General features: G+C 53.9%; 3 protein-coding genes across 10 annotated transcripts in view; 1 reads left to right on the top strand and 2 right to left on the bottom strand.

Moving 5' to 3' along the window:
* MAST1 (microtubule associated serine/threonine kinase 1) overlaps nt 1-12,950 on the top strand; it is a 28,478-nt gene extending 15,528 nt beyond the window's left edge. For 6 of the 8 annotated variants that reach the window (XM_053910533.2, XM_053910537.2, XM_053910532.2 and 3 more), the window contains 16 exons: nt 3,528-3,613; nt 3,703-3,911; nt 6,135-6,273; nt 6,389-6,521; nt 6,658-6,823; nt 6,917-7,018; nt 7,272-7,394; nt 7,938-8,047; nt 8,720-8,898; nt 8,973-9,223; nt 9,563-9,769; nt 9,971-10,200; nt 10,483-10,605; nt 10,720-10,856; nt 11,342-11,529; nt 11,629-12,950. In XM_053910533.2, coding sequence (XP_053766508.1) covers nt 3,528-3,613; nt 3,703-3,911; nt 6,135-6,273; nt 6,389-6,521; nt 6,658-6,823; nt 6,917-7,018; nt 7,272-7,394; nt 7,938-8,047; nt 8,720-8,898; nt 8,973-9,223; nt 9,563-9,769; nt 9,971-10,200; nt 10,483-10,605; nt 10,720-10,856; nt 11,342-11,529; nt 11,629-12,869 — 3,624 coding nt within the window. In that variant the 3' untranslated portion in view covers nt 12,870-12,950. The remainder of the gene's footprint in view (nt 1-3,527; nt 3,614-3,702; nt 3,912-6,134; nt 6,274-6,388; nt 6,522-6,657; nt 6,824-6,916; nt 7,019-7,271; nt 7,395-7,937; nt 8,048-8,719; nt 8,899-8,972; nt 9,224-9,562; nt 9,770-9,970; nt 10,201-10,482; nt 10,606-10,719; nt 10,857-11,341; nt 11,530-11,628) is intronic. The other 2 variants (XM_053910535.1, XM_053910531.1) reach the window with 1 other exon arrangement.
* A 222-nt stretch (nt 12,951-13,172) lies between these two features.
* On the bottom strand, nt 13,173-15,545 carry DNASE2 (deoxyribonuclease 2, lysosomal). The gene is made up of 6 exons (XM_024557008.4): nt 15,308-15,545; nt 15,021-15,198; nt 14,845-14,923; nt 14,412-14,567; nt 14,126-14,323; nt 13,173-13,721 (listed from the first exon to the last, which is right to left on the bottom strand). The coding sequence occupies exons 1-6, from the start codon at nt 15,400-15,402 to the stop codon at nt 13,336-13,338; spliced, it is 1,092 nt and encodes a 363-aa protein (XP_024412776.2). The 5' UTR covers nt 15,403-15,545; the 3' UTR covers nt 13,173-13,335.
* Nucleotides 15,546-15,808: 263 nt separating this feature from the next.
* Nucleotides 15,809-20,286, bottom strand: KLF1 (KLF transcription factor 1). The gene is made up of 3 exons (XM_024556959.3): nt 20,116-20,286; nt 18,684-19,509; nt 15,809-16,995 (listed from the first exon to the last, which is right to left on the bottom strand). Exons 1-3 carry the CDS (start codon nt 20,200-20,202, stop codon nt 16,820-16,822), a joined length of 1,089 nt encoding a protein of 362 aa, XP_024412727.2. The 5' UTR covers nt 20,203-20,286; the 3' UTR covers nt 15,809-16,819.
* Nucleotides 20,287-21,120: the final 834 nt, after the last annotated feature.

The following is a 21,120-nucleotide window of genomic DNA, read 5'->3' as shown; positions in this document are numbered from 1 at the left end:
TTGTATGAATAGTGCTGCTATGAACATTTGTGTACAGGTATTTGTTTGAACAACTATTTCAATTCTTTTGGGTATATACCTAGCAGTGGAATTGCTGGGTGATATGGTCATTCTGTTTAATTTATTGAGGAGCGATGCATGGTGTTTTGAGTGAGTTGAGTGTCCTTTGTGTTGAGAGCTCAGTGTAGTAAGAATTGTCTCAGTGCCCCCGCCAGGCCAACCATGCTTTGGAAGATGTTCCACGTGTCTGGTAGAAACTACCTGCCATAACATGCGTGTGTTTCCTCTGAAGTGTCCAGTGTTATTCAAAATTTGAAGCAAAATAAAGAAATCAGAAGATTTTGCCTCAAATCTGGGGTTGGGCCTTCTTTTGAAAAAAATCACACACACACATCTTTCCTATATATATATATATATATATATGTAAACATATATATGTAAAAGAATCTCACTATACATGCCGTTTGTTTAATTTTTTGAATAGGTAATGGAATGACATCACTCAAAAGTGTAAAACTCTAAAAAGGTATTTATCTTTAATTGTTATTTGTAGGATTCTACGTAACTCCATTCAATCAAACTTGTTAATTGAGTGATTCAAATCTTCCATCTCCCTATTCCTTTATTTATCTTGCCTGATTGATCTCATAGTTTCTGAAAGACATGTGTTAAATCATTGTTTTGAGCTATTTTTCCCTGTAATTCTGTCAATTTTTGTGTCAGATACTTTTAGGCCACATTCTTTTTATAAATTTTTCATTCATATATTTATTCCACAATCAAAATAAATCATAATCTAAACATTATAACATTTTTAAAAGGTAAAGGAGATTCTGTGTCACAATCACTTTAATAAAATAGGCATCAGTCTAAAATGCAACACTAAATAGGTGTTCTGTTCCCATGGTGGAATAAATACATAATAATTACACAGAAAATTTCATTAAAGACCTGAGATGAAGCAAATAATGCTTTGAATCATACTACCCAATGAATGGAGGTGTGCTGCAAATAATGTCTATTAACATTTTACTGCAAGATGGAAAAATCTCCAAGGTAACTACAAATTCAAGCCCCTTGTTTCATGCAGCTGGCCTTGGCTTTTGCCTTCCTTCTTCAGACACATCCAGATCAGAAAGGCTTTGGTACCCCATGCTCAGAAACACCACTGTAAGTCCCCAGGACTTCAGTGCAGACTGCCATTGATGAGCCGGTGTGCAACCTTCATCCAGAACCTTCAGGGAAATCAACATCCCAACCTTGGCCCTGGCTGGTGTGGCTCAGTGGATTGAGTGCCAGCCTGTGAACCATAAGGTTGCAGGTTAGATTCCCAGTCAGGGCACATGCCTGGGTTGCAGGCCAGGCCCCCAGTTGGGGTGTGTGAGAGGCAACTGATTGGTGTATCTCGCACATTGATGTTTCTCTCCCTCTCTTTCCCTCCCTCCCCATTTCTCTAAAACATAAATAAACAAAACCTTAAAAAATAAAGTAGTTCTTAAGACATAAAAATATGTGCGGAATTAATAAATGTAAACATTCACAACTGATTATAACAGTCAATCAAGCTTAATAAAAAAAAAAATCCCAAACTCGAAGAGCAGCAGCGTTTCTTTGAACAATAGTTTTCACTGTCAAATCAGCTCTGACAGGCCATGTGCATTTCATAAACAAACCAAAATGTTATCTTATTGTTTTCTTCTCACAGAATGTTAAATAGGCCATTCAAGTTTAATTCTCTTTTTTATAGAAATGATAAAAATTCAAAGGGTTTATGCAAAAAAACAAACCAGTCCTTTGCTGCCTGACTCATTGGTTTCTGGGCTATGAAGGGGGTGATCAGGCAGTAGAAGGTCCCCCCTTCCACTGTCATGCCATGGTGGTCCGATAAAGCATTTGGTCAAGCAAGCCCCACTTCAGGTGGATGGTACAACATCTGATTTCTGGGAAATTTTCTGCCGTTCTGGAACTTTGTTCTTCCCAGGGTAATCATATGCAGTAGAACCAGAAGTCAGTTTCATTGGTGTGGCAAATACAATAGGTGGTGCTGCTGTGGAAACCACAAGCTTTGACCCTGTGGGCTATAAGCGGTGGGAGGAGGCTCGTACTCCACCGGTTTCTGTGTGAAGCCACTAAACTTGCAGGATGTGATGCCCTGTGTCCAGCTATTCATAGCCACTGCCTGTGCAACCACCCCGAGGAAGGTATAGGCCACATTCTAAGAAACAACCGTTCAGTATTTTAAAAATCTCATAGATCTTTTTGTGTAATATTTTTGTAAATGATGTTTTTGTCCCTAAAAAAGATAAAAATAATTTTCAAAGAAGTTACACAGTGAAGAATCTTACATCAGCCCGTGTCCTTTACTGCTCTATGTCCCCCCAAATATTACTAGTATATGTGCTGCTGAGCACCCCCAAGTATGATTACCTAGTTCTCTTTTGTCACTTTTTTTTTTTTTACATAGAAGCCTATAGTACATTTTGTTGCTTTTGTCCCCCACTTAATGAAATACTTGGGAGAACTTTCTGAACCAATGTACTGATAGATTCCTCATTCTTTTTAACAGGGCACAATATTCCTTCCTACAGTATTCCTCACATGTTTATTTAACCAGTTTCCTGTAGATGCATGTGTTGATTGTTTCTAAGATTTGCAATGAGCAAGATAGTACATATGTCATTTTTTTCTTTTTAAAGATTTTTTTAAAATTTATTTTTAGAGAGAGGGGAAGGGAGGGAGAAAGAGAAGGAGAGAAACATCCATGTGTGAGAAACATGGATCAGTTGCCTCTAGCACACACCCAACCCCCAACTGGGAACCTGGCCTGCAACCCAGGCATATGCCCTGACCAGGAATCAAACCTGTGGCCTTTCGGTTTTCGAGATGACTCTCAATCCACTGAGCCACACCAGTCAGGGCATATAGTACATACATCATTTTCACATGTGCAATCCTATCTGTAGAGTTAGTTCAAAAGTGAAATTGCTTGGTCAAAGGGAATGTGCATTTGTAATTGTGATGTACATCAAAGTATCTTCCATGGAACTTGTACCAACTTATACTCCCAACAGCAAGGTATAAAAGTGCCTGTTTTCCCACAGCTTTACTCTGTGGGTTTCTACCCCCCCCCCCCAATCTGCTAAGTTAAAAATGGTATCTTGGGTTGTTTTAATTTGCCCTTCTATCACTATATGTTGAGCATCTTTTCACGTGTTTAAGAGCTCTAATCCTAGTTCACATATCTTGCCTACTTTTGTTGTTAGGCTTTTTATTATTGGTTTCTGAGAGTTCTTTATATATGAGGGTGGTTATTTCATAGGTGTCATTCCTAATGTAAAGAAGTTAGGAATATGGCTTCAGAGTTAGACAGTCTTGGGTTCAAGTCCTGATTTTGTTACTTCCTCAGTGAGGCATTTGGATGAAGGACACACCTGCTCTGTGCCCCAGTTTCCCCATGGGTAAAATGGAATAAGAAGAGTCCCAATGTTATCATGATGATGGTGGTGGTCTCCATCTTTCCCCTGCAGGGCCGCAGCAGCACCACAAAGGCTAAGAAACCACCTGGAGAGAATGACTTTGATACCATCAAGCTCATAAGCAATGGTGCTTACGGGTGAGCCACCCGGGGCTCTGGCGGGGGGAGGGTAGCGGAGGCCGGGTGTCTCGGAGGTGATGGCCGGTCCTCGCTCTCTCCCCCTGCAGCGCCGTCTACCTAGTGCGGCACCGGGACACGAGGCAACGCTTCGCAATGAAAAAGATCAACAAGCAGAACCTGATCCTGCGCAACCAGATCCAGCAGGCCTTTGTAGAGCGTGATATCCTCACCTTCGCCGAGAACCCCTTTGTGGTCAGCATGTTCTGCTCCTTTGAGACCCGGCGCCACCTCTGCATGGTCATGGAGTACGTGGAAGGTGTGGCTGCCTGCAGTGCTGCAGAGAAGATGGGGGGATGCATGCTGGTCAGGGCGGCCTTCCTGACTCCAGTCATTGTATTGACTGTCCACCTATTTACCCACCCAGTCATTGGTCATCCATTTCATCTGCTTATTTCTATCCAACCATCTGTTAATTTATCTATCTGTTTTCATTTCATCCAATATAGATACATCCACCCAATTATCCATCCACCCTTCCATTCTTCCACCTATTCATTTGTTAATCCATGTTTTTCTATCCTTCCATCTGTTTATCCAGTATGCATCTATTATAAAAAAAATAATAGACTTCATTTTTAGAGTAGTTCTAAGTTTACAGAAAGATTGATTGGGAAGTACATTGAGTTCTCACATACCTCCCCCATCCCCCTCGGTCTCCTCTATCATTTACATCTTTCGTTAGTGTAGTACATTTGTTATAATTTTTGAACCAATATTGATACATTGTTAACTGAAGTCCATAGTTTATATTAGAATTCACTCTGAGTTGCACATCTATTTTTCACTCATCCATCTAGCCATTCATTCACCCATCAATTTATTCACCCACCTACTCATATCTTTCCATCTACCAATACTGATATCTATTTATTAATCCATTATCCACCCATCCTTCCATCCATTTACTATCTGTATTTTTATTCATTCATCTAAACCTCCGTTCTAGCAGCCATCTCATCTAGCTATCTCTATCCATTCATCCACAATTCATCTATCAGTTTATCTATTTACCATCTGTCTACCCATCCATCCAACCACCAATGCATAAATTTTCCATCTGTTTATCCATCCATCCATACATACTTATATTGATCCGAATGTTAACACATTATTGCCCAAACACAAGCATACTATGGTTATGCGGACACACACGTGATCTCGTGGGGCTACAGCTATGCCACCCCTAAGCCTTAGTCACCCATCCATTCATTCAACAGATATCTCCCTCCCCATTGCCTCCCTTGCGCCACAGGCTATGCTAGGCACTGGTTGCACAGTGGGGACTAGGCAGGCACACCTCTCCCCCATTGAGGTTATATGCTGGGTAGATAGACAATAAACAAGCAAAATAAACCAAAGGTGATCAGGTGGTTTCGTATTAGTGAGGACAGTAATGAGGACCTTAAGGCTCAAGGAGACCATGGGGACGTAGAGGGTCAGGGGGCCTCTCTGAGGCCTGCACTGCACCTGGAAGAGGGAACCCAAGCACTAAGTCTCTTAAGTGAGAAGGCATCTGGATTTTGAGTGATTTTCCACTGGTGTGCCACAAGAATTTTTAAAACATGCAATAACACTTGACTATTTAGTCAGGGGCACTGCCCTTTTTCTTAGATTGTCAAATTAAAAAATGACAGCCAACACAACAGTAGTCATCCAGTGTGAATGAATCAAAATTATACCTAGACAGGCCTTGATATAGCAACGTTGCCATCCAGCAGATCCCAACTTGCATCCTGCTAGCTCAGCAATCTATGTGAAAAAATAAGTGATAAGTCAGAGGGCTGAGCAACAGGGGTTAGCTGCTGTCCTTGGAAGCATACCTGGCCCTTGTAAGAAAAAGGACAGATGCATATTGGGGGAGCCTAACGATCACAGTAAACCTGGTGGGGGCCAGAAATCTACATTTTAAGGCCCAGACTCTCAAGATTCAGACTCCAGAAGATCAAGGGCAGTACTTCCAGACCAATTTTTTAAATTAAATTATTAAAAAGATTTTATTTATTTTTATAGACAAAGGGGAAGGGAGGGCGAAAGAGAGGGAGAGAAACATCAATGTGTGGTTGCCTGCAACCAAGGCATGTTCCCTGACTGGAAATCGAACTGGCAACCCTTTGGTTCTCAGGCCCATGCTCAATCCACTGAGCTACACCATCCAGGGCCTACCAGACTCATTTGATAAGCAGGCAGTCTTTGGTATCCACCAAACCTCATCTCCACCATCAATTCCCTGCATGATCCAACCTCTGAGTGTCATATCAAACTGACTTTGGAGGATGGTTAAGAGGATGAGAGGAGCCTGGTAGAGGGCATTCCCTGTGCAACCTGAGGAGAGGGAGGACCCTGTCTGTGCCTCAGTTTTTCTTAGCTATAACATACGGGTGATGTGAGGCGAGGACTTGGTGCTATTGTGCATGTTGAGGGCTCAACTCTGGGGCAGGGGTACCTCCCCCTTTACATGGGCCTACTCCTTCACACACAGGGGGGGACTGTGCCACCTTGCTGAAGAACATCGGGGCGCTGCCTGTGGAGATGGCCCGCATGTACTTTGCCGAGACGGTGCTGGCGCTTGAGTACTTGCACAACTATGGCATTGTGCACCGTGACCTTAAGCCTGACAAGTGAGTCTTGACCTTTCCGATCACCACCTCCATGCCCCTCTGGAGGCACTGATGTGGAAGGGCCAGGAGGGAAGTGGGCAGGCCTTGCCTCTGAGACCCGTGCTTGTGTTTGCAGCCTCCTCATCACTTCCATGGGCCACATCAAGCTCACAGATTTTGGCCTCTCCAAAATGGGGCTCATGAGCCTCACCACTAACCTGTATGAAGGCCACATCGAGAAGGATGCCCGGGAATTCTTGGACAAACAGGTGTGTGTACATGTGTAGGGGTCACGGTGGGGGAAGTTATCCAGCAGGACCGTGGGGCCCAGGGTGTGGTGGAGGGTGCAGCTCCCCCTTGAGGCCCTTCCTGTGGCCAGGGTGCAGGCTGACAGCCTGCCCCCAGGTGTGTGGGACCCCAGAGTACATCGCACCCGAGGTCATCCTGCGCCAGGGCTACGGCAAGCCGGTGGACTGGTGGGCCATGGGCATCATTCTCTACGAGTTCCTGGTGGGCTGCGTGCCCTTCTTTGGAGACACACCCGAAGAGCTATTCGGACAGGTCATCAGTGGTGCGTGCCTCCTTGGTGGGCCGGTGGGGGACATGGGCCGACTCAGGGCCTCTGGACTCCAAAAGTGACCCCCAGTCCCACCTTGCTCTGCAGATGACATCCTGTGGCCCGAAGGAGATGAGGCCCTGCCCACAGATGCCCAGCTCCTCATATCTAGCCTCCTGCAGACCAACCCCCTGGTCCGGCTTGGGGCAGGTAAGGGGTCTGCTTATAGAGAAGCTGAGGGCAGTCCATGGCCATACCACCCTGAATGCACCCAATCTCACCTGATCTCAGAAGCTAAGCAGGGTTGAGCCTGGTTAGTACTTGGATGGGAGAAGCTGAGGGCTGGACTCCAGGTTCTGTGGTCCCGGGGGTGGAAGAGAGGGATGGGTGGCTGGGTTCCTGAGCTGGCCATCAGCTGCCACTGGAATTCCCTCCCAGCCCCCACCCACCCTTTCCTCCACAGGGGGTGCCTTTGAGGTAAAGCAACACAGTTTCTTCCGAGACCTGGACTGGACAGGGCTGCTGAGGCAGAAGGCAGAGTTCATCCCCCACCTGGAGTCTGAGGATGACACCAGCTACTTCGACAGTGAGCTGGGAGAGGGGGTGGATTCTGGTGAGAGGGCCACTTGGGCAAGTCCTTCACTGGAGCCCAACCTGCACTGGAGCCCAACCGGCTAGGAGACCAGCCTCCCAGACAGAGGAGAGGGATGGAGGGAGAGTGGCCTGGCATAGGGGTAGGACTCAGTCTGAGAAGTTGGTAGGAAAGAAGGTTGGGGTAGAGGTGGGGCCAGGACAGTGGTGAGTTCTGGAGTTGGGCTTGGGTTAGGGTACTAGGGTGCTAGGACCCAGAGCTAAGGCAGAGGCATGGGCTGGCCCAAGGTGGAGCTAAGGGGGGAGAGTGCCACAGGTGGGGTCTGGAGGTGTGGCCTCTGGAGGCGGGTCTAAATGGGGCCTCTGGGAGTTGGGCTGGAACCCAACCTGGCCGCAGGGCCCTGACTCAGATCCTAGATTGGGACAGGGGCATGGCAGGCCCTGCAGCCCTGGCATGAACCAGGACCCGATTCCTGTAAGGGTGTGATCTGAGGATTGGACCGTTGTCCTTGGTCACGGCCCACCCCCCCATCCCCAGCCCGCTCAGATAGGTATCACCACGTGAACTCTTATGATGAGGATGACACGACGGAGGAGGAGCCTGTGGAGATCCGCCAGTTTTCTTCCTGCTCCCCGCGCTTCAGCAAAGTGAGCCAAGGCTGGGCTAGGCTTGGGGCCCGGGAGGTCGGGAGGCGGGGCCTGGGCGGGGGAGGATCTTTGTCTACAAGAGGGGAATGGAGGTGGGGCGAGGCTGAAGAGGCTGGGGGAATCAGGGTCCCAGACCCAAGGTCTCAGGCTGGGGAAGTTACTGGGGAGCAGGAATCTGGGAGTGATAGGGCCTGAGGGTATATAGGAGGGCCTTTGGCATTGGGTGGAATCTAAGAATCTGGACAGTTGTGGTAATGAGGACTCACAGTGGGGCGGAGCTAGGTCTAGATGAGGCGGGGTCAGGACCTTCTTGTGGAGAGGATGAACAGTGGGCGCGGGGCAAGTGTGCACCAGGCCTGGCTTTGAGGAGCAGAATGTAGTGGGGTTCAAAGCCCAGCTTGGGGTACACGTGATTGGGTGGAGCCTGGGAAGGTGGGCAGGAAAGGGCAAATTCAAGATATGGATAAGGTCTAGAATAGGGCAAGGCCTAATTGTGTGGGGTGGGTTCTGAGCTGAAGAACTGTAGGTGGTAGCGGGGTAATTCAGAGTTGGGCGGGGCCCAGTCTTGGGTGGGCGGAGCGTGTCCAGTAGCGGGAAGCCGATTTGTTCTGGAGCGAAGGCGGAACCTGGGGGCCGGCCTTGCCTCCCGTCACCACTCACCCTCCCTTTCAGGTTTATAGCAGTATGGAGCAGCTGTCGCAGCACGAGCCCAAGACCCCCGTGGCGGCAGCGGGGGGCAGCAAGCGAGAGCCAAGCACCAAGGGTCTAGAGGAGAAGGTGGCCGGCAAGCGGGAGGGCCTGGGTAGCCTGACCCTGCGCGAGAAGAGCTGGAGAGGGGGCTCCCCAGAGATGTGAGCAGGGGCAGGGCTATATTTGGGGAGCGGGGATGAAGGAGCGTGTCGCCTCTGACCACGCCCCCTTTCAGCAGCAAGCGCTTCTCAGCCTCAGAGGCCAGCTTCCTGGAGGGGGAGGCCAGTCCGCCGTTGGGTGCACGTCGCCGTTTCTCGGCTCTTCTGGAGCCCAGCCGCTTCAGCGCCCCCCAAGAGGATGAGGATGAGGCCCGGCTTCGCAGGCCTCCGCGGCCCAGCTCTGATCCCCCAGGTTCGCTGGATGCGCGGGTCCCCAAAGAGGCAGCTCAAGAAGATGGCACCGCCAGTGCCGGCGAACCTGAAGCCAGTGAGTGCCCCCTCCTGCCGTCTTCCCTAGTTCCCCAGTGGCCATATATTGAGCATTCAATGAGACTGGTACTGTTTATGCAAGGTTACATATATTTTACACGCTCCAGTCTGGGTTCTCGTAAGCATGAGGAACACCCTGCAGTCCGTGATTGGTCAGTCAACAAATGTGTGTGAACACCTCTCTGTACCAGGAGCTGTGCCAGATATATGTTACTTGCTCGCAGGAAACTCACATTCGAACAAAAGCGAGAAGTGGGGAAAGCATTCCAGGCAGAGTGAACATATGCAAAAAGTCTGCGACCTTGGACTGACTCCTAACCCACCTGCTCTGTTGCAGCTGACCGACCACGCCCAGGAGATCTCTGCCCACCTTCGAAGGATGGGGACCCATCAGGCCCAAGGGCCACCAATGACCTGGTTCTGCGCCGGGCTCGGCATCAGCAGCTGTCAGGGGACCCCGCGGTAGAGAAGCGGCCTTCTCGAACAGGGGGCAAAGTCATCAAGTCAGCCTCCGCCACTGCCTTGTCTGTCATGATTCCTGCAGGTGATGCCTGCCCCACCTGGCAGGGGAGGGGCTGTCCTCATCTATGCCAAGACAGGCCAATGAAAACACTACATTTTTACTGTCCATAGTGATTGGCACTGAGGTGGACCAATGAGAGACCTAGGACTTTGACTAGGAAGGAGGGAGGAGCAGTACAGGGAGAGCTGTGACTGACCTCTTACTATGGTTCTGTGTCTGCAGTGGACCCCCATGGAAGCTCACCCCTGGCCAGCCCCATGTCCCCACGATCTCTCTCCTCCAACCCATCCTCGAGGGACTCCTCACCCAGCCGGGACTACTCACCGGCTGTCAGTGGGCTCCGCTCCCCTATTACCATCCAACGCTCTGGCAAGAAGTATGGCTTCACACTGCGAGCCATTCGCGTCTACATGGGTGACTCGGATGTCTACAGTGTCCACCACATTGTCTGGGTGAGCACTCATGAGTGGGTCTGTGTTCCAAGCTGGGGGGGTGGAGGAAGAGAAGTCCCTTCCCCCTTAACCCCCAGGGGTGAGAGAAAGCTCAGTCTCTGGATCCAGGCAGCCTAGATGGGACTCCTGTGACCTGCATTGTCCCTTCCTCCTCTGAGCTTCAGTTTCTTTAGTTGTAAACTGGGAATAATAATTACTAGTGCTAGGTGCCTGGCACATAGCTTAGGGAGCTTCCTCATTACTGATCCTGTTAACCCTGCCTGTGTGGTGCCCTGCCCCTAGCACGTGGAGGAGGGGGGCCCAGCCCAGGAGGCAGGGCTCTGTGCCGGAGACCTCATCACCCACGTGAACGGGGAGCCTGTGCATGGTATGGTACATCCTGAGGTCGTAGAACTGATCCTTAAGGTGAGTGCAAGGGAGGGAGCACACTGGGGAGAGGGGGAAGGGGAGGGGAGGTCCTGGGAGCTGGAGCTTCCTGAACAGCCTCCAACAGAGCATTTACCTCCCTTCTTCCCCCAGAGTGGCAACAAGGTGGCGGTGACCACAACGCCCTTCGAAAATACCTCCATTCGCATCGGCCCTGCAAGGCGCAGCAGCTACAAGGCCAAAATGGCTCGAAGGAACAGGAGACCCGCAGCTAAGGAGGGCCAGGAGAGGTGGGTGGGGCAAGTGCGGTGGGTGGGACTATACACAGAAGGCAACTGACCATACTCCAGTTTTTGAACAGTGGAAGGGTTCAGACAGGAGGGCCACAGGTGAGAATAGAAGGAAGTGTGGGGGCCACCGAGTAAAGAGCGAAAACAAGAGGACAAAGAAGGAGGAGCTGGGAAAATGGAAGGAAATAGGAAAGGAAGCTGTGCCAGGTTCCTGGGCTGGAAGAAAAGTATTGTGGGAGTGTCTTGGGCAGGTGGTCAGGGCCCTGACTGGGAATTGAACTGGCAACCCTTTAGTTTGCAGGCCAGTACTCAATCCACTGAGCCACAACAGCCAGGGCAAGTTCTTTTGGTTTTGATTGGTGGGATGTAGTTATAGCTGGAGAGGGAGAGGCCAGAGGAGTGGGGAGTCCCAGGGGCTGAAGTGGGAGAAGCCTGAGAGTTCTGGAGTCTGGTCTCAGGTAGGTGGCCCTCTCCTTGTTCCCCAGCAAGAAGCGCAGCTCCCTCTTCCGCAAGATCACGAAGCAGTCGAATTTGCTGCATACTAGCCGCTCCTTGTCCTCACTGAACCGCTCGCTGTCGTCCAGCGACAGCCTCCCAGGCTCGCCCACACACGGGCTGCCAGCACGCTCACCCACCCACAGCTACCGCTCCACACCCGACTCCGCCTACCTAGGTAAGCTCTCTGCCTATGCTAGGCCAAGCACTGGGTGGCAGGGGACGGGTCCCCTGGCGGTTCCTGCCGTGTGCAACACTCCCTCTACCCCACCCACAGGTGCCTCATCCCAAAGCAGCTCGCCAGCCTCCAGCACACCTAACTCGCCGGCATCGTCTGCCTCGCACCACATCCGGCCCAGCACGCTGCATGGCCTGTCACCGAAGCTGCACCGCCAGTACCGCTCTGCGCGATGCAAGTCGGCGGGCAACATCCCTCTGTCGCCGCTGGCTCACACACCATCCCCCACGCAGGCATCGCCGCCACCGCTGCCTGGCCACACAGTGGGCAGCTCGCACACAACACAGAGCTTCCCGGCCAAGCTGCATTCGTCGCCACCGGTGGTGCGCCCGCGCCCCAAGAGTGCGGAGCCCCCGCGCTCGCCACTCCTCAAACGCGTGCAGTCCGCAGAGAAGCTGGGAGCCTCGCTTGGCGCGGACAAGAAGGGGGCGCTGCGCAAACACAGCCTCGAGGTGGGCCACCCTGATTTCCGTAAGGACTTCCATGGTGAACTGGCGTTGCATAGCCTGGCAGAGTCTGATGGCGAGACGCCCCCTGTCGAGGGGCCTGGTGTGACCCGGCAGGTCGCTGTCCGCCGCCTGGGCCGCCAGGAGTCGCCCCTCAGCCTGGGCGTGGACCCGCTGCTTCCTGAGGGCACCCTTCCCAGTAAAGAGGAATCCCCTAGCGGTGCGGAAGGCTGCACCCAGGCCCGTACAACGACTCCAGGGGGCCGGACCCTGGAGCGGGACGCCAGCGGTACACGGCACCAGAGCGTGCAGACCGAGGATGGTGTGGGCGGGGCGGCCAGGACCGTCGCCAAGGCCACACTGAGCCCAGTTCAAGAACATGAGACCGGCCGGCGCAGCAGCTCCGGTGAGGTGGGCACGCCCCCAGTGTCCATTGTCGTAGAGCCTGAGCGGCCTGGGGCCAAGGCGCAGGTGTCTCAGCCTTCAGTCTCGGACTCTAAAGGGTTTCACGGACCCACATCCCTAGCGCCTCCCCCACCAGAGGCCCCCCGAGACCCGGAACGCTGGGTGCTGGAGGTGGTCCAGGATCGGACCACGCTGAGCGGGCCTCGCTCCAAGCCCACCTCCCCCAAGCTCTCCCCTGACCCCCATACCTCTTCTCTAGCCCCCATGAAAAGTGCATCAAGCAGCACAGGGCCCCCAGCCTCACCTGCTCCCCTTCTTGTCCCGGCCACCAAACCTGAAGTGGGGCTGACTTCCCGGTACCCTGCTGAAGCTGTGCCCCCAGCAGACCTGACCAAAAAGACATCCTGCCCCACACCCCCTGGCCCATAGCCGAGGGGGCCGCTGGCCCTGCACTGTACAGCCGACTATACATATGTACACATATAAATAAAGTGCATCTGTGCTTCATGAGCTTTCTGGGGCTTGCCCCTCCTCCCCTGGCAAGGCAAGGTTTCAGCCCCCTTGCCTGTCTGCTTGTTGGGCGCGGATCTCCAGTCCTACTTACCATAGAGAGGGGAGGTGAGTCTTACGTGGACCTTTCCTTGTGGTCCCCCCATGAGCCAGCTGCCCCCAGACCCCCAAGCTGCAATGCTGCTCTGAGCCCCAGTGCCCGCCTGAAGTGAAGGTTAACAGTTCCATCTACCAGTTTCCTTTTATTCCTCACAAATCCTGAGTCAGGTGTTGTGGTTCCTATTTTGCAAATAAGTAGACTGAGTCACAGGTTAAGGCACATAATTAAGGTCACACAATTAGGAAGAGACTAAACTGGTATTTAAATGGAAGTCCGAGTTGGCTCCTAAGCCTTAATTCCTCTATGCTCTGCTGGGCTTCCTGGAGACAAGGTACTGCTCTCTTCCCCACAGGGCTTCCAGGCCTTCACCAGAGGCTGGAAGGCCTTCCAGAAGGCAGGCAGCTGTGTACACACTGTGCCCCCACCTCGATGCATCTCTCCAGAGTTTCGATTCATGTCACCCACACAGGCCCAGGGCCCTTCTGGGGCTACACACCACTTGGAGTGGTCTTGTGTGGTACTGAAGGTGGGCTGAGGGAAACCTATCTGGGTCACATCGAGCACTTGTTGGGCCCCTGAGCAGTTGGAGGGCAGGATGCCACCAGAGTGTTGCCAGAACTGGACCTGCAGGTTGCTGCCAAGGGCTTCTGCCAGCCAGCCAGAGTACAGGTCTGCAGAGGTTAGAAAGAGGGCATGGACAGGGTCAGGGTCACCACTAGGGAATCCCTAGGCTGCCGCCCTGCTCTGAGCTCAACTTCCTGAGGAATGCCAGCTTCAGTACTAACAGCCTTCACGAAACACTTTATATGCGTCACTTCATTCACAACAACCCTGTAGGGTAGATATGAGTTCCTCCACTTTTTCAGGTGGGTAAACTGAACGGCCAGTTAAATCACACACCATGCAACCAGAAACCAGTAGTTCAACCCAGGTCTTTTGGTTGTCTGTCTACCTCTTGTGTGTCATGGCTCTGAAAGTGTTCAGGTTCCTATCTCTGACCTGCCCTCAGCCATGGACACACCTGGCACTACCTCTGCAGAGAAAGACTTCTTTAACCCACAACCTCAGGGCTCACCATCTCCAAACTTCCCAAATTTGGCAAAGCTCTGGAAGGTGGCCCCTGCCTTTGATGTGAGTGTTACACTGTTGTTCCAGGGTTCCTGGTGAACATGGTGGCCCTTGACCACTTCCTCCAGTTCAGGTAATTTCTTAATGAAGGTCCCTTCCAGATTGTAGTCATACACCTGGGGGTAGGTGTAGTTCAGCTGCCTGCCTGGAGGGCAAGGGGAGAAGAAAATGAGGGGCAGTTCCACAGTCTGGCCTGGGAACCAGAATCACTCTGCCTCCTTGTCCCCACTTACCAATCTTTGAGAACTGGTTGAAGGGAAAAGACACGCAGAGCAGGGTCTGCCCATATTTTTGGGCCTGAAAAGGCCAACTGTATGCAGCACTTGTGGGAAACCCGGGAATGCTGTGGACCAGCCAGAAGCCCCCTTCTTCGTCCAGAAGTAGCACACCTGAACCAAAAGCCTGGATCAGGGAGCTGCTCAAGGCATCCCCAACAAACACACGTGCGACCACGGACATCCTCAGTTTGCAGGGAACTTGGGGAGGGTGTAGGCAGTGTCTGGACAACTGCTGAATTCTTTCCACAGCCCACCATCATCACAGTCCAGAGAAAGGATAATATTTATAAAAGGTGAGGAGCTCCCTTCCCGCCCCTGCAGGTCAGGAGTTAGTTAGCTGGGGAAAATGCAAAAGGGGCTCTTCCTCGGTCTCCAATTCCAGACTCACCCTTCGTGTGCCCACGGCTAGAAGAGTTCTCAGTCCTGTAGTCAGCAGGCGGTTGGTCATTGTAAAGTAGATAGGCTAACTGGGGAGGATGGGCAGGGCGATGTGCAGTGTTTCCCCCAGGCCGGGCCCTCCCTAGAGTCCCACCCCAGGTTCTGCCGGCACCTCGACCCCTTCACCTGGCTGCTGTTCCTGTACAGCGGCAGCAAGCTGCGGCCTACCGCTCCCTCCAAGCTGTCGATGGATCTCGCGCCGTCGCGCCAGCCTCCTGAGCCCTCATCCAAGTATTTGTACTGCAACCCCGTTTGATCTCCATCCACGGGACCGCTGTGGGCCGGCAGCTTGTAGACGACGAACCTGGCAGTTGGGGAATGGACAGAAATGGAGCAAGGAGAAGTGAAAGCTTTCCCCAGGAGCAAAGCGCTACCCAGTCCGGCTCTGGAGGATGCGGCGCCTGCGCACTCACCAGTCCACAGGCTGCCCCGAGTCACCGTAGCAGCTCAGGGTCCCTGCAGGAACCCATAGAAGTGCGGCCAGGAGCAGCGGGCTCAATGAGGCCATGGGGCTGGAGGAGAGGAATCGGTGTTGGGACCGCAGAGCACTGGATCACGAGTTGGGTCAGGCCCGATCCGTGGTGACTTTCATTTCCCCAAACCCGTCTGGGATCCTAGGGCGGGACCCCATCGGAAGGAAACTCCACCCCCGAGATATGACATTTGAAAAGAAGATTTGAAAAGACAATCCCGGGTCCTCCGGAGGTGGGGCTTCCTTTGGGCAGTCGCTCTCCATAGGTACCGCCCCCACCCAGCCAGCTTGAGGTCGCTTCCTACTTCCAGTGGATTCGACCCTTGCCGAGCTCCACCCTCTGACTTGGCCCAGACCACTCCCTTTTATGGCCAAGTAGTTTCCCTTGTCCCGCCTCCGACTCCTCTCCAATCACCGCTCTGTCCCTCCGCTAGGCTCCGCCTGTCTCTTCTGATTCCGGCTAATCCTACTCCACTCTCCCGCGGACCCTGCTCCTCCACCCGCTTCTGGGTGAGACGCAAATTTGGATTTTTTTCTCTCCAGCTTTCCCCGAGGTCCAGCTCGGGACTTTTGGGGTCTCTTAAGGGGTGTTTGTGCTCCTTGTCCTCTACCTTACATTCTGCGTGTTTTTCCGGCCGCCCCCTGAGCTAGCCAAGGGGTCACTTTGGATCATGGCACAGCTGAGGGCGCTGTGTCCGGGGCCGGGCTGAGGGCTCTTAAATAGAGGGCGACGATACCTGTGATTGTCCCTGAGGTTCAAGGTACGAGGCAAGGAGGATGTAGCCTGATTTGGGAGTAAGGGAGGAGGGGCAGCAAAGCCTGAGTACCCGAGGGGGGCTCGATGAAGTTTAGGAGATGAGTGTGAGGGTATACGCCCCCCCCCATCACCTCTGGAGTTGCAGCTTCCTCCCATCTTTCAGCACCCAAAACTCACACAAGTCATGCCACAGCTGAAGCTTTATCTAGGAGGGGCATCGTTATTGTTACAGGACCCATAACCATTCACAGCCACTATGCGGAGCTTCAGAAGTTCCGTGTGAAGTTCCGCTTCCAGACCCAGGGTCTCTGAGAAGCCTCACCGCATAACCCCTTCCCGCGTCCAGGGCCGCCCGTGAGCTGGTCTGAGGGTCCAGCTTTCTAAGGGTGTGTCTCTGTCCGAAGTATCTGAGTGTCCAGCTGAGTCCATTTATTTGGAGGTCTGTCTCGCTGGGTCTGTATGACCCTAAGGAAGTCTCTGTGTGGCTCCCTGTGGCTGGGGACAGGTGGGCGCTTCCGTCGGAGCTCCCCCAGGTCTGTCTGGGGGCCAGCCCTTGATCTTTCGGGAGGTCTGTGGGGCCGCGTGTCCGGGCGAGGGTCCATCCGAGGGAAAGCCACCCTGTGTGGACCCTGTGTTGTTCCGTCCCCAGTCCCTGAGAAGGTCCAAATGCCAGGGGCAGGGGGCATGGGGGGTCGCTCAGAGGTGACGCTTCATGTGCAAGGCCAGATGATCGGAGCGCGAAAAAGCGCGCGGACAGAGCTGGCAGCGGAAGGGGCGCTGGCCGGTGTGTTTCCGGTAGTGGCGGGTCAGCTCGTCGGAGCGCGCGAACCGCCAGCCGCAGCCGTCCCACGTGCAGGCGTAAGGCTTCTCTCCTGGGAGGCGAGGAGACTGTGAGTGCCCTCGTCCGCCCCACCCCGCTCCCGGGCCCCCTCTGCTTGGGGTCGCACTCCCTTGCTCAGCCTTGACCGGTACTAGGGTGAGGCGAGTGAGGCGCCTCAAGTGCGAAATTTAAGGAGGCACTCGCTCCCAGGCGCGTGCCCCCACGTCCCGCCCTATGCGGCCCCGACCCTTCTGGTCTGTACTTGGCATTTGGCGCCATGCTTGTTTTCATTTCCTGGGCCCAAGTCACATCCCCTACACCACTGGCCTACGCTCTGTGCCCTGGAACCAGGCCCCTGCATCCTAAAGGCATCCGACCCTCGTCCCTCGGCCCTGTCCTCTATGGTTCAGCCCCGCCCTTGCTCCAGGGCACCCTCCAGCTGCTGCCCAACCCTGCCCCCCCGCCTTGATCCTTAGAGCCCCCCAATCCACCTGGTGTCCCAGGCCCTGCCAGCTGTGGTTACCCTCTCCTCCTGCAACGCCTGGCCCCACCCTCATGCGGACCCCTAAAGCAGCGATTTTCAACAGGTGTGCCATGAGAATTTTTAAAACATGCAATACCTGACTATTTTAGTTAGGGGCACTGACTTCTTTTCCCTTAGATTGTCAAAAAAAAAAAAAGACAATGGCCAAGACAGCAATAGCTGTTTGGGGTGAATGCCCTGTCTTGAACCATAAATACGTAGGTCATATAATGGAGTTGCATCTTATTGGTGGCATAGTAAGCTTGTGTCTGACTGGTTAATTCTTGGTACCAGAAATCCTTAAAAGTATGGGCACCTGATTTTTTTTTTTAAAGTCGTTTTGAAGCAAAAAGGGTAGGTTACTATTATTGTGTAAATCAATCTGAATTATACATATTTTTGTCAGATCCGCAAATATATATATTTTTCGGTGTGCTGCAGAATTTTAGTAATTTGTGTGCCATGAGATGAAAAAGCTTGAAAATCGCTGCCATAAATCATAGGTCTCAGTCTTCCTCCTCCCCAGCTCCATTCCACAGCCCCGCCTCGGTTTTCCTCTCCTTGAGACCCGGCTTTTCTTGTGCCCACTCTTCTCTCTCTTCAGGCTATTTCTCATTACCCTCCTGGAACCGACTCTGCATCTGGGCACATGAAACTGGTTCTATCTCCATATCTTCCCTCCTGAGCTCCAGACGTGGACCCTACAGTTTGGCCCCGCCTCTATGCAAACAACCTACTCCATTGTTCCCGGCTCCGGTCCCTGAGCCCCTAACTCTGCCTCCTGCTTGCAGCAAACCCGAACCCTGTGTCTTTGGCCGGGTGTCTGGCTTGCCTAGCTTGGCCCCTCCCTGCAGTCCCTCTTCTAGCCCCACCCCCTACGCCACTTGCCAGGCTTTCTGCTACTCAGCCCAGGCCCAGGTCTTACTGGTCAGATTTCCCAGTTCCTCTCTGTGTCCCCACTCGCCTCCCACACCGCTACCGGTTCCCTAGCCCCTGCTTCTGGGTCCAGGTCCGCTCCCAGCTCCCTCTGTCCCGCCCCTTGCTCTGATATTCTGCTTTATCCCCACCCCTCTGTCATTACAGGTCCGCCCCGGGGGCCGGTCCTTCGCCACTAGCTCCACCCCTTGTCTCTCGCTCCACGGCCACCCTCTCCACCCGAGGTCCGCCTCCGAGCCGGCGCCGAAGCCGGTGCCGGAGCCGGAGCCCCTCTGCCTCACCCGTGTGCGTCCGTAGATGAGCCTTCAGGTGTGAGCTCTTGGTGTAGCTCTTGCCGCAGCCCGGGTGCGTGCACGTGTGCGCTGCCTGCCTCCTTCGGGCCAACGAGCGCCGACTGCGCTTGGATGGCGCGGTCTCCGTGGTCTCTCTTGAATCTCCTGCGGTTACCCCGAGTCCTGCACCCGCTGTTCCGGGTCCCAGACAATTCAGGAAGGAGGGGGGCGCGGCAGAGCTGGATGCAGGAGCTGAGAGCCCGCGGAAGAGCTGGAAGTGACCTTGGTACTGCTGGGCCGGGTACAGCGCTGGGTACCCGGACAGCAGCCCATAGGGGGAACCAGGCGCCGCAGGCACTGAAAGCCCGGTCCGCGGAAAGTAGCTGCTGGAGGAGCTCACACCCGGCCCCGGGTACACCGGCTGCAGCGGCAGCGCCTTGGGCTCAGGGGCCTGGACCAGAGCTGGGCTCACGAAGGAGTCAGGGGCTGGGGCTCTTGGGGCCGAGCGAGCCCAGCCCGGGTGCTCCTCGGGACTTAAGAGCCCAGCCACCAGCCCCGGGCCGACCCCATGCGCGCTCAGGGTCTCGGGTGGCGGTGGGAATTGCGTCCCGGGACCTTCTCCCGGTGCCAGAGCGCAGGTCTGAAGCACACCTCCCGGCTCTGGGCCCGGCAGGTTGGTGAAGAAGAGATCCAGGTCCCAGGCAGTGGCCGCGTCCCTATCGTCAACTTCTTTCTCCCCAGGCGCGTCCTCCAACTTTGGCCTCACATGGAGGAGCGGCCGGGTGGGGTCCGGGGGACCTGGGCCCAAGCCCTGCACCTCCTCAAAGCGCCACCACTGCGGGAGAGAGCCGGTAGCGTGAGGCTTCAGTGGTAACCAGGGTACCCTGCACAGAGGCTCCCGAAAGGGGTCTTTTTGCTTGTTTGTGATGTCTGTCCCAGTTCCTTACACTGCCCTCTGTTCCCCCCACCTCCCCTCCACAGCTTCAGGGACAGAGGTCGATAGGGTCTGGCTGGCAACAGAAGATAAGACTTACATTATCTGGAGCTGAACTCAGGCATGGGGGAAGGGGTGGCAAAGCCAAGAATGGAAGGCAGGGGGTGGGGGTGGGCAGCCTTGCCTCAATTTCCCCCCAGAATCTCCAACTCCTTCCCAGTCCTCCAACAAGATTAACTTGAGTCCCCTAGAAACCTTTGTTCTTCCTCCTGATACCTGCCTGGGGTTGTCTCACTGAACCTAGGCCCCCATGGTGTTCAGCTTTGAGCCTCAGTTTTCCGTGACAGAAATGGACCTTTAGACCGCGTTCAGACCCCTGGACCAGGCTGAGGACCCCCAGGCCTAGCCAGGTCTTTGGATTCTTGGGCTAGATGCAGACCTGATCCCTAAGCTCTGCGATTGCAGCCACGCACCCCAGCCAGCCACCTAGACCCTGCCTGGCCTCACCTTGAGGAAGTCTTCTGGTGTGTCTGGAAAGGGACCTAGGGCAGTCAGCGTACTGATGGACGGCAAGGTGGTGTCAGCTGTGGCCATGGCTGGCTGGTGCCCACCCAAGGGCCTCAGGCCTCCTCTCCCTCTGTGGCCTCGTGGGTTCTGAGGCTCCAATGGCCCCGTGGAGGGCTCCACTCTGTCCTCAGCTGATTGGCTGCAGCCCCTGATAAGGGTCAGGCAAGGCGGGGGGGAGGAGGGTCACCATTTCTGGGGAACAGATCTTGCCTTGGCCTGTTTGGGGCAGAGCCTTGAAGGCTGACCCTGTATCCAAAGGCCAATCAATTGTTTGGGGGTGGGCGCTCAGTGGTTTTGGGGTTCAGGTGTTGGATAAAGTGAGGCACTAGCTTCCCAAAGAAGGAGAGACTTGGGGACCTTCTCTAAATTACCCACCTAGAGAAGGGGTGACAGACAGAATGGGGATTCTGAGAAGGGGCTTCTAGATCTCCCTGTCCCTCAACTGGGGCCCTCATCCCCCAAAACAGAAACAACCCCCCCCCCAAAAAAAAAAACACAGAAACAACCATGCTGATGGCGGGACTTGGCACAAGCTCCCTGCCAGGCCAAGCATTATCAGACACCCCAGACGTTGGCGGCTGCTATCAGGTGGGGGCCCAGAACAGCTAAAGCTCTGTCTCTGGTGAGTGGCAGGGCTGGAAGCTGGGGCTTCACTTTAGCTTGACTTGAAATTGCCAGGGTTATGAACTCTCAGGGTCTGACCCCAGTGGCAGGAAGGACCCCTGCTAATCAGCCTCCATTGTGTACCATGGACCCCCTACTGCAGAGAGTGGGGCTTTGTGGAGGTTGAGGCTGGTTGCCACTGCAGCTGGGTCTGGGGAGAAGTTGGCCCCCTCACCTGGATGGAGTGGAACCATTGGATTGGACCACAGGAAGTATCTGACCTGCAGGAGACCCACACCAGCCCTCCCTGGACCTTGCTGCTGCCTGATTCCAGCCCCACAT

Source organism: Desmodus rotundus, chromosome 9, assembly GCF_022682495.2.
Source record: "Desmodus rotundus isolate HL8 chromosome 9, HLdesRot8A.1, whole genome shotgun sequence".
Lineage (NCBI taxonomy): Eukaryota > Metazoa > Chordata > Mammalia > Chiroptera > Phyllostomidae > Desmodus > Desmodus rotundus.
This window is presented reverse-complemented; position numbering and strand designations above follow the sequence as displayed.

Excerpts from the sequence above, each read along its gene's own strand:
- DNASE2 (XM_024557008.4), bottom strand. The coding sequence starts at position 15,402 with ATGGCCTCATTGAGCCCGCTGCTCCTGGCCGCACTTCTATGGGTTCCT. Across the intron at positions 14,568-14,844 it reads TAGCCGTGGGCACACGAAGG|GTGTGCTACTTCTGGACGAA; the intron begins GTGAGTCTGGAA and ends CTTTTGGTTCAG. Across the intron at positions 14,324-14,411 it reads CAACCAGTTCTCAAAGATTG|GCAGGCAGCTGAACTACACC; the intron begins GTAAGTGGGGAC and ends CTTGCCCTCCAG.
- KLF1 (XM_024556959.3), bottom strand. The coding sequence starts at position 20,202 with ATGGCCACAGCTGACACCACCTTGCCGTCCATCAGTACGCTGACTGCC. Across the intron at positions 19,510-20,115 it reads CACCAGAAGACTTCCTCAAG|TGGTGGCGCTTTGAGGAGGT; the intron begins GTGAGGCCAGGC and ends TCTCTCCCGCAG. Across the intron at positions 16,996-18,683 it reads TCATCTACGGACGCACACGG|GAGAGAAGCCTTACGCCTGC; the intron begins GTGAGGCAGAGG and ends CTCGCCTCCCAG.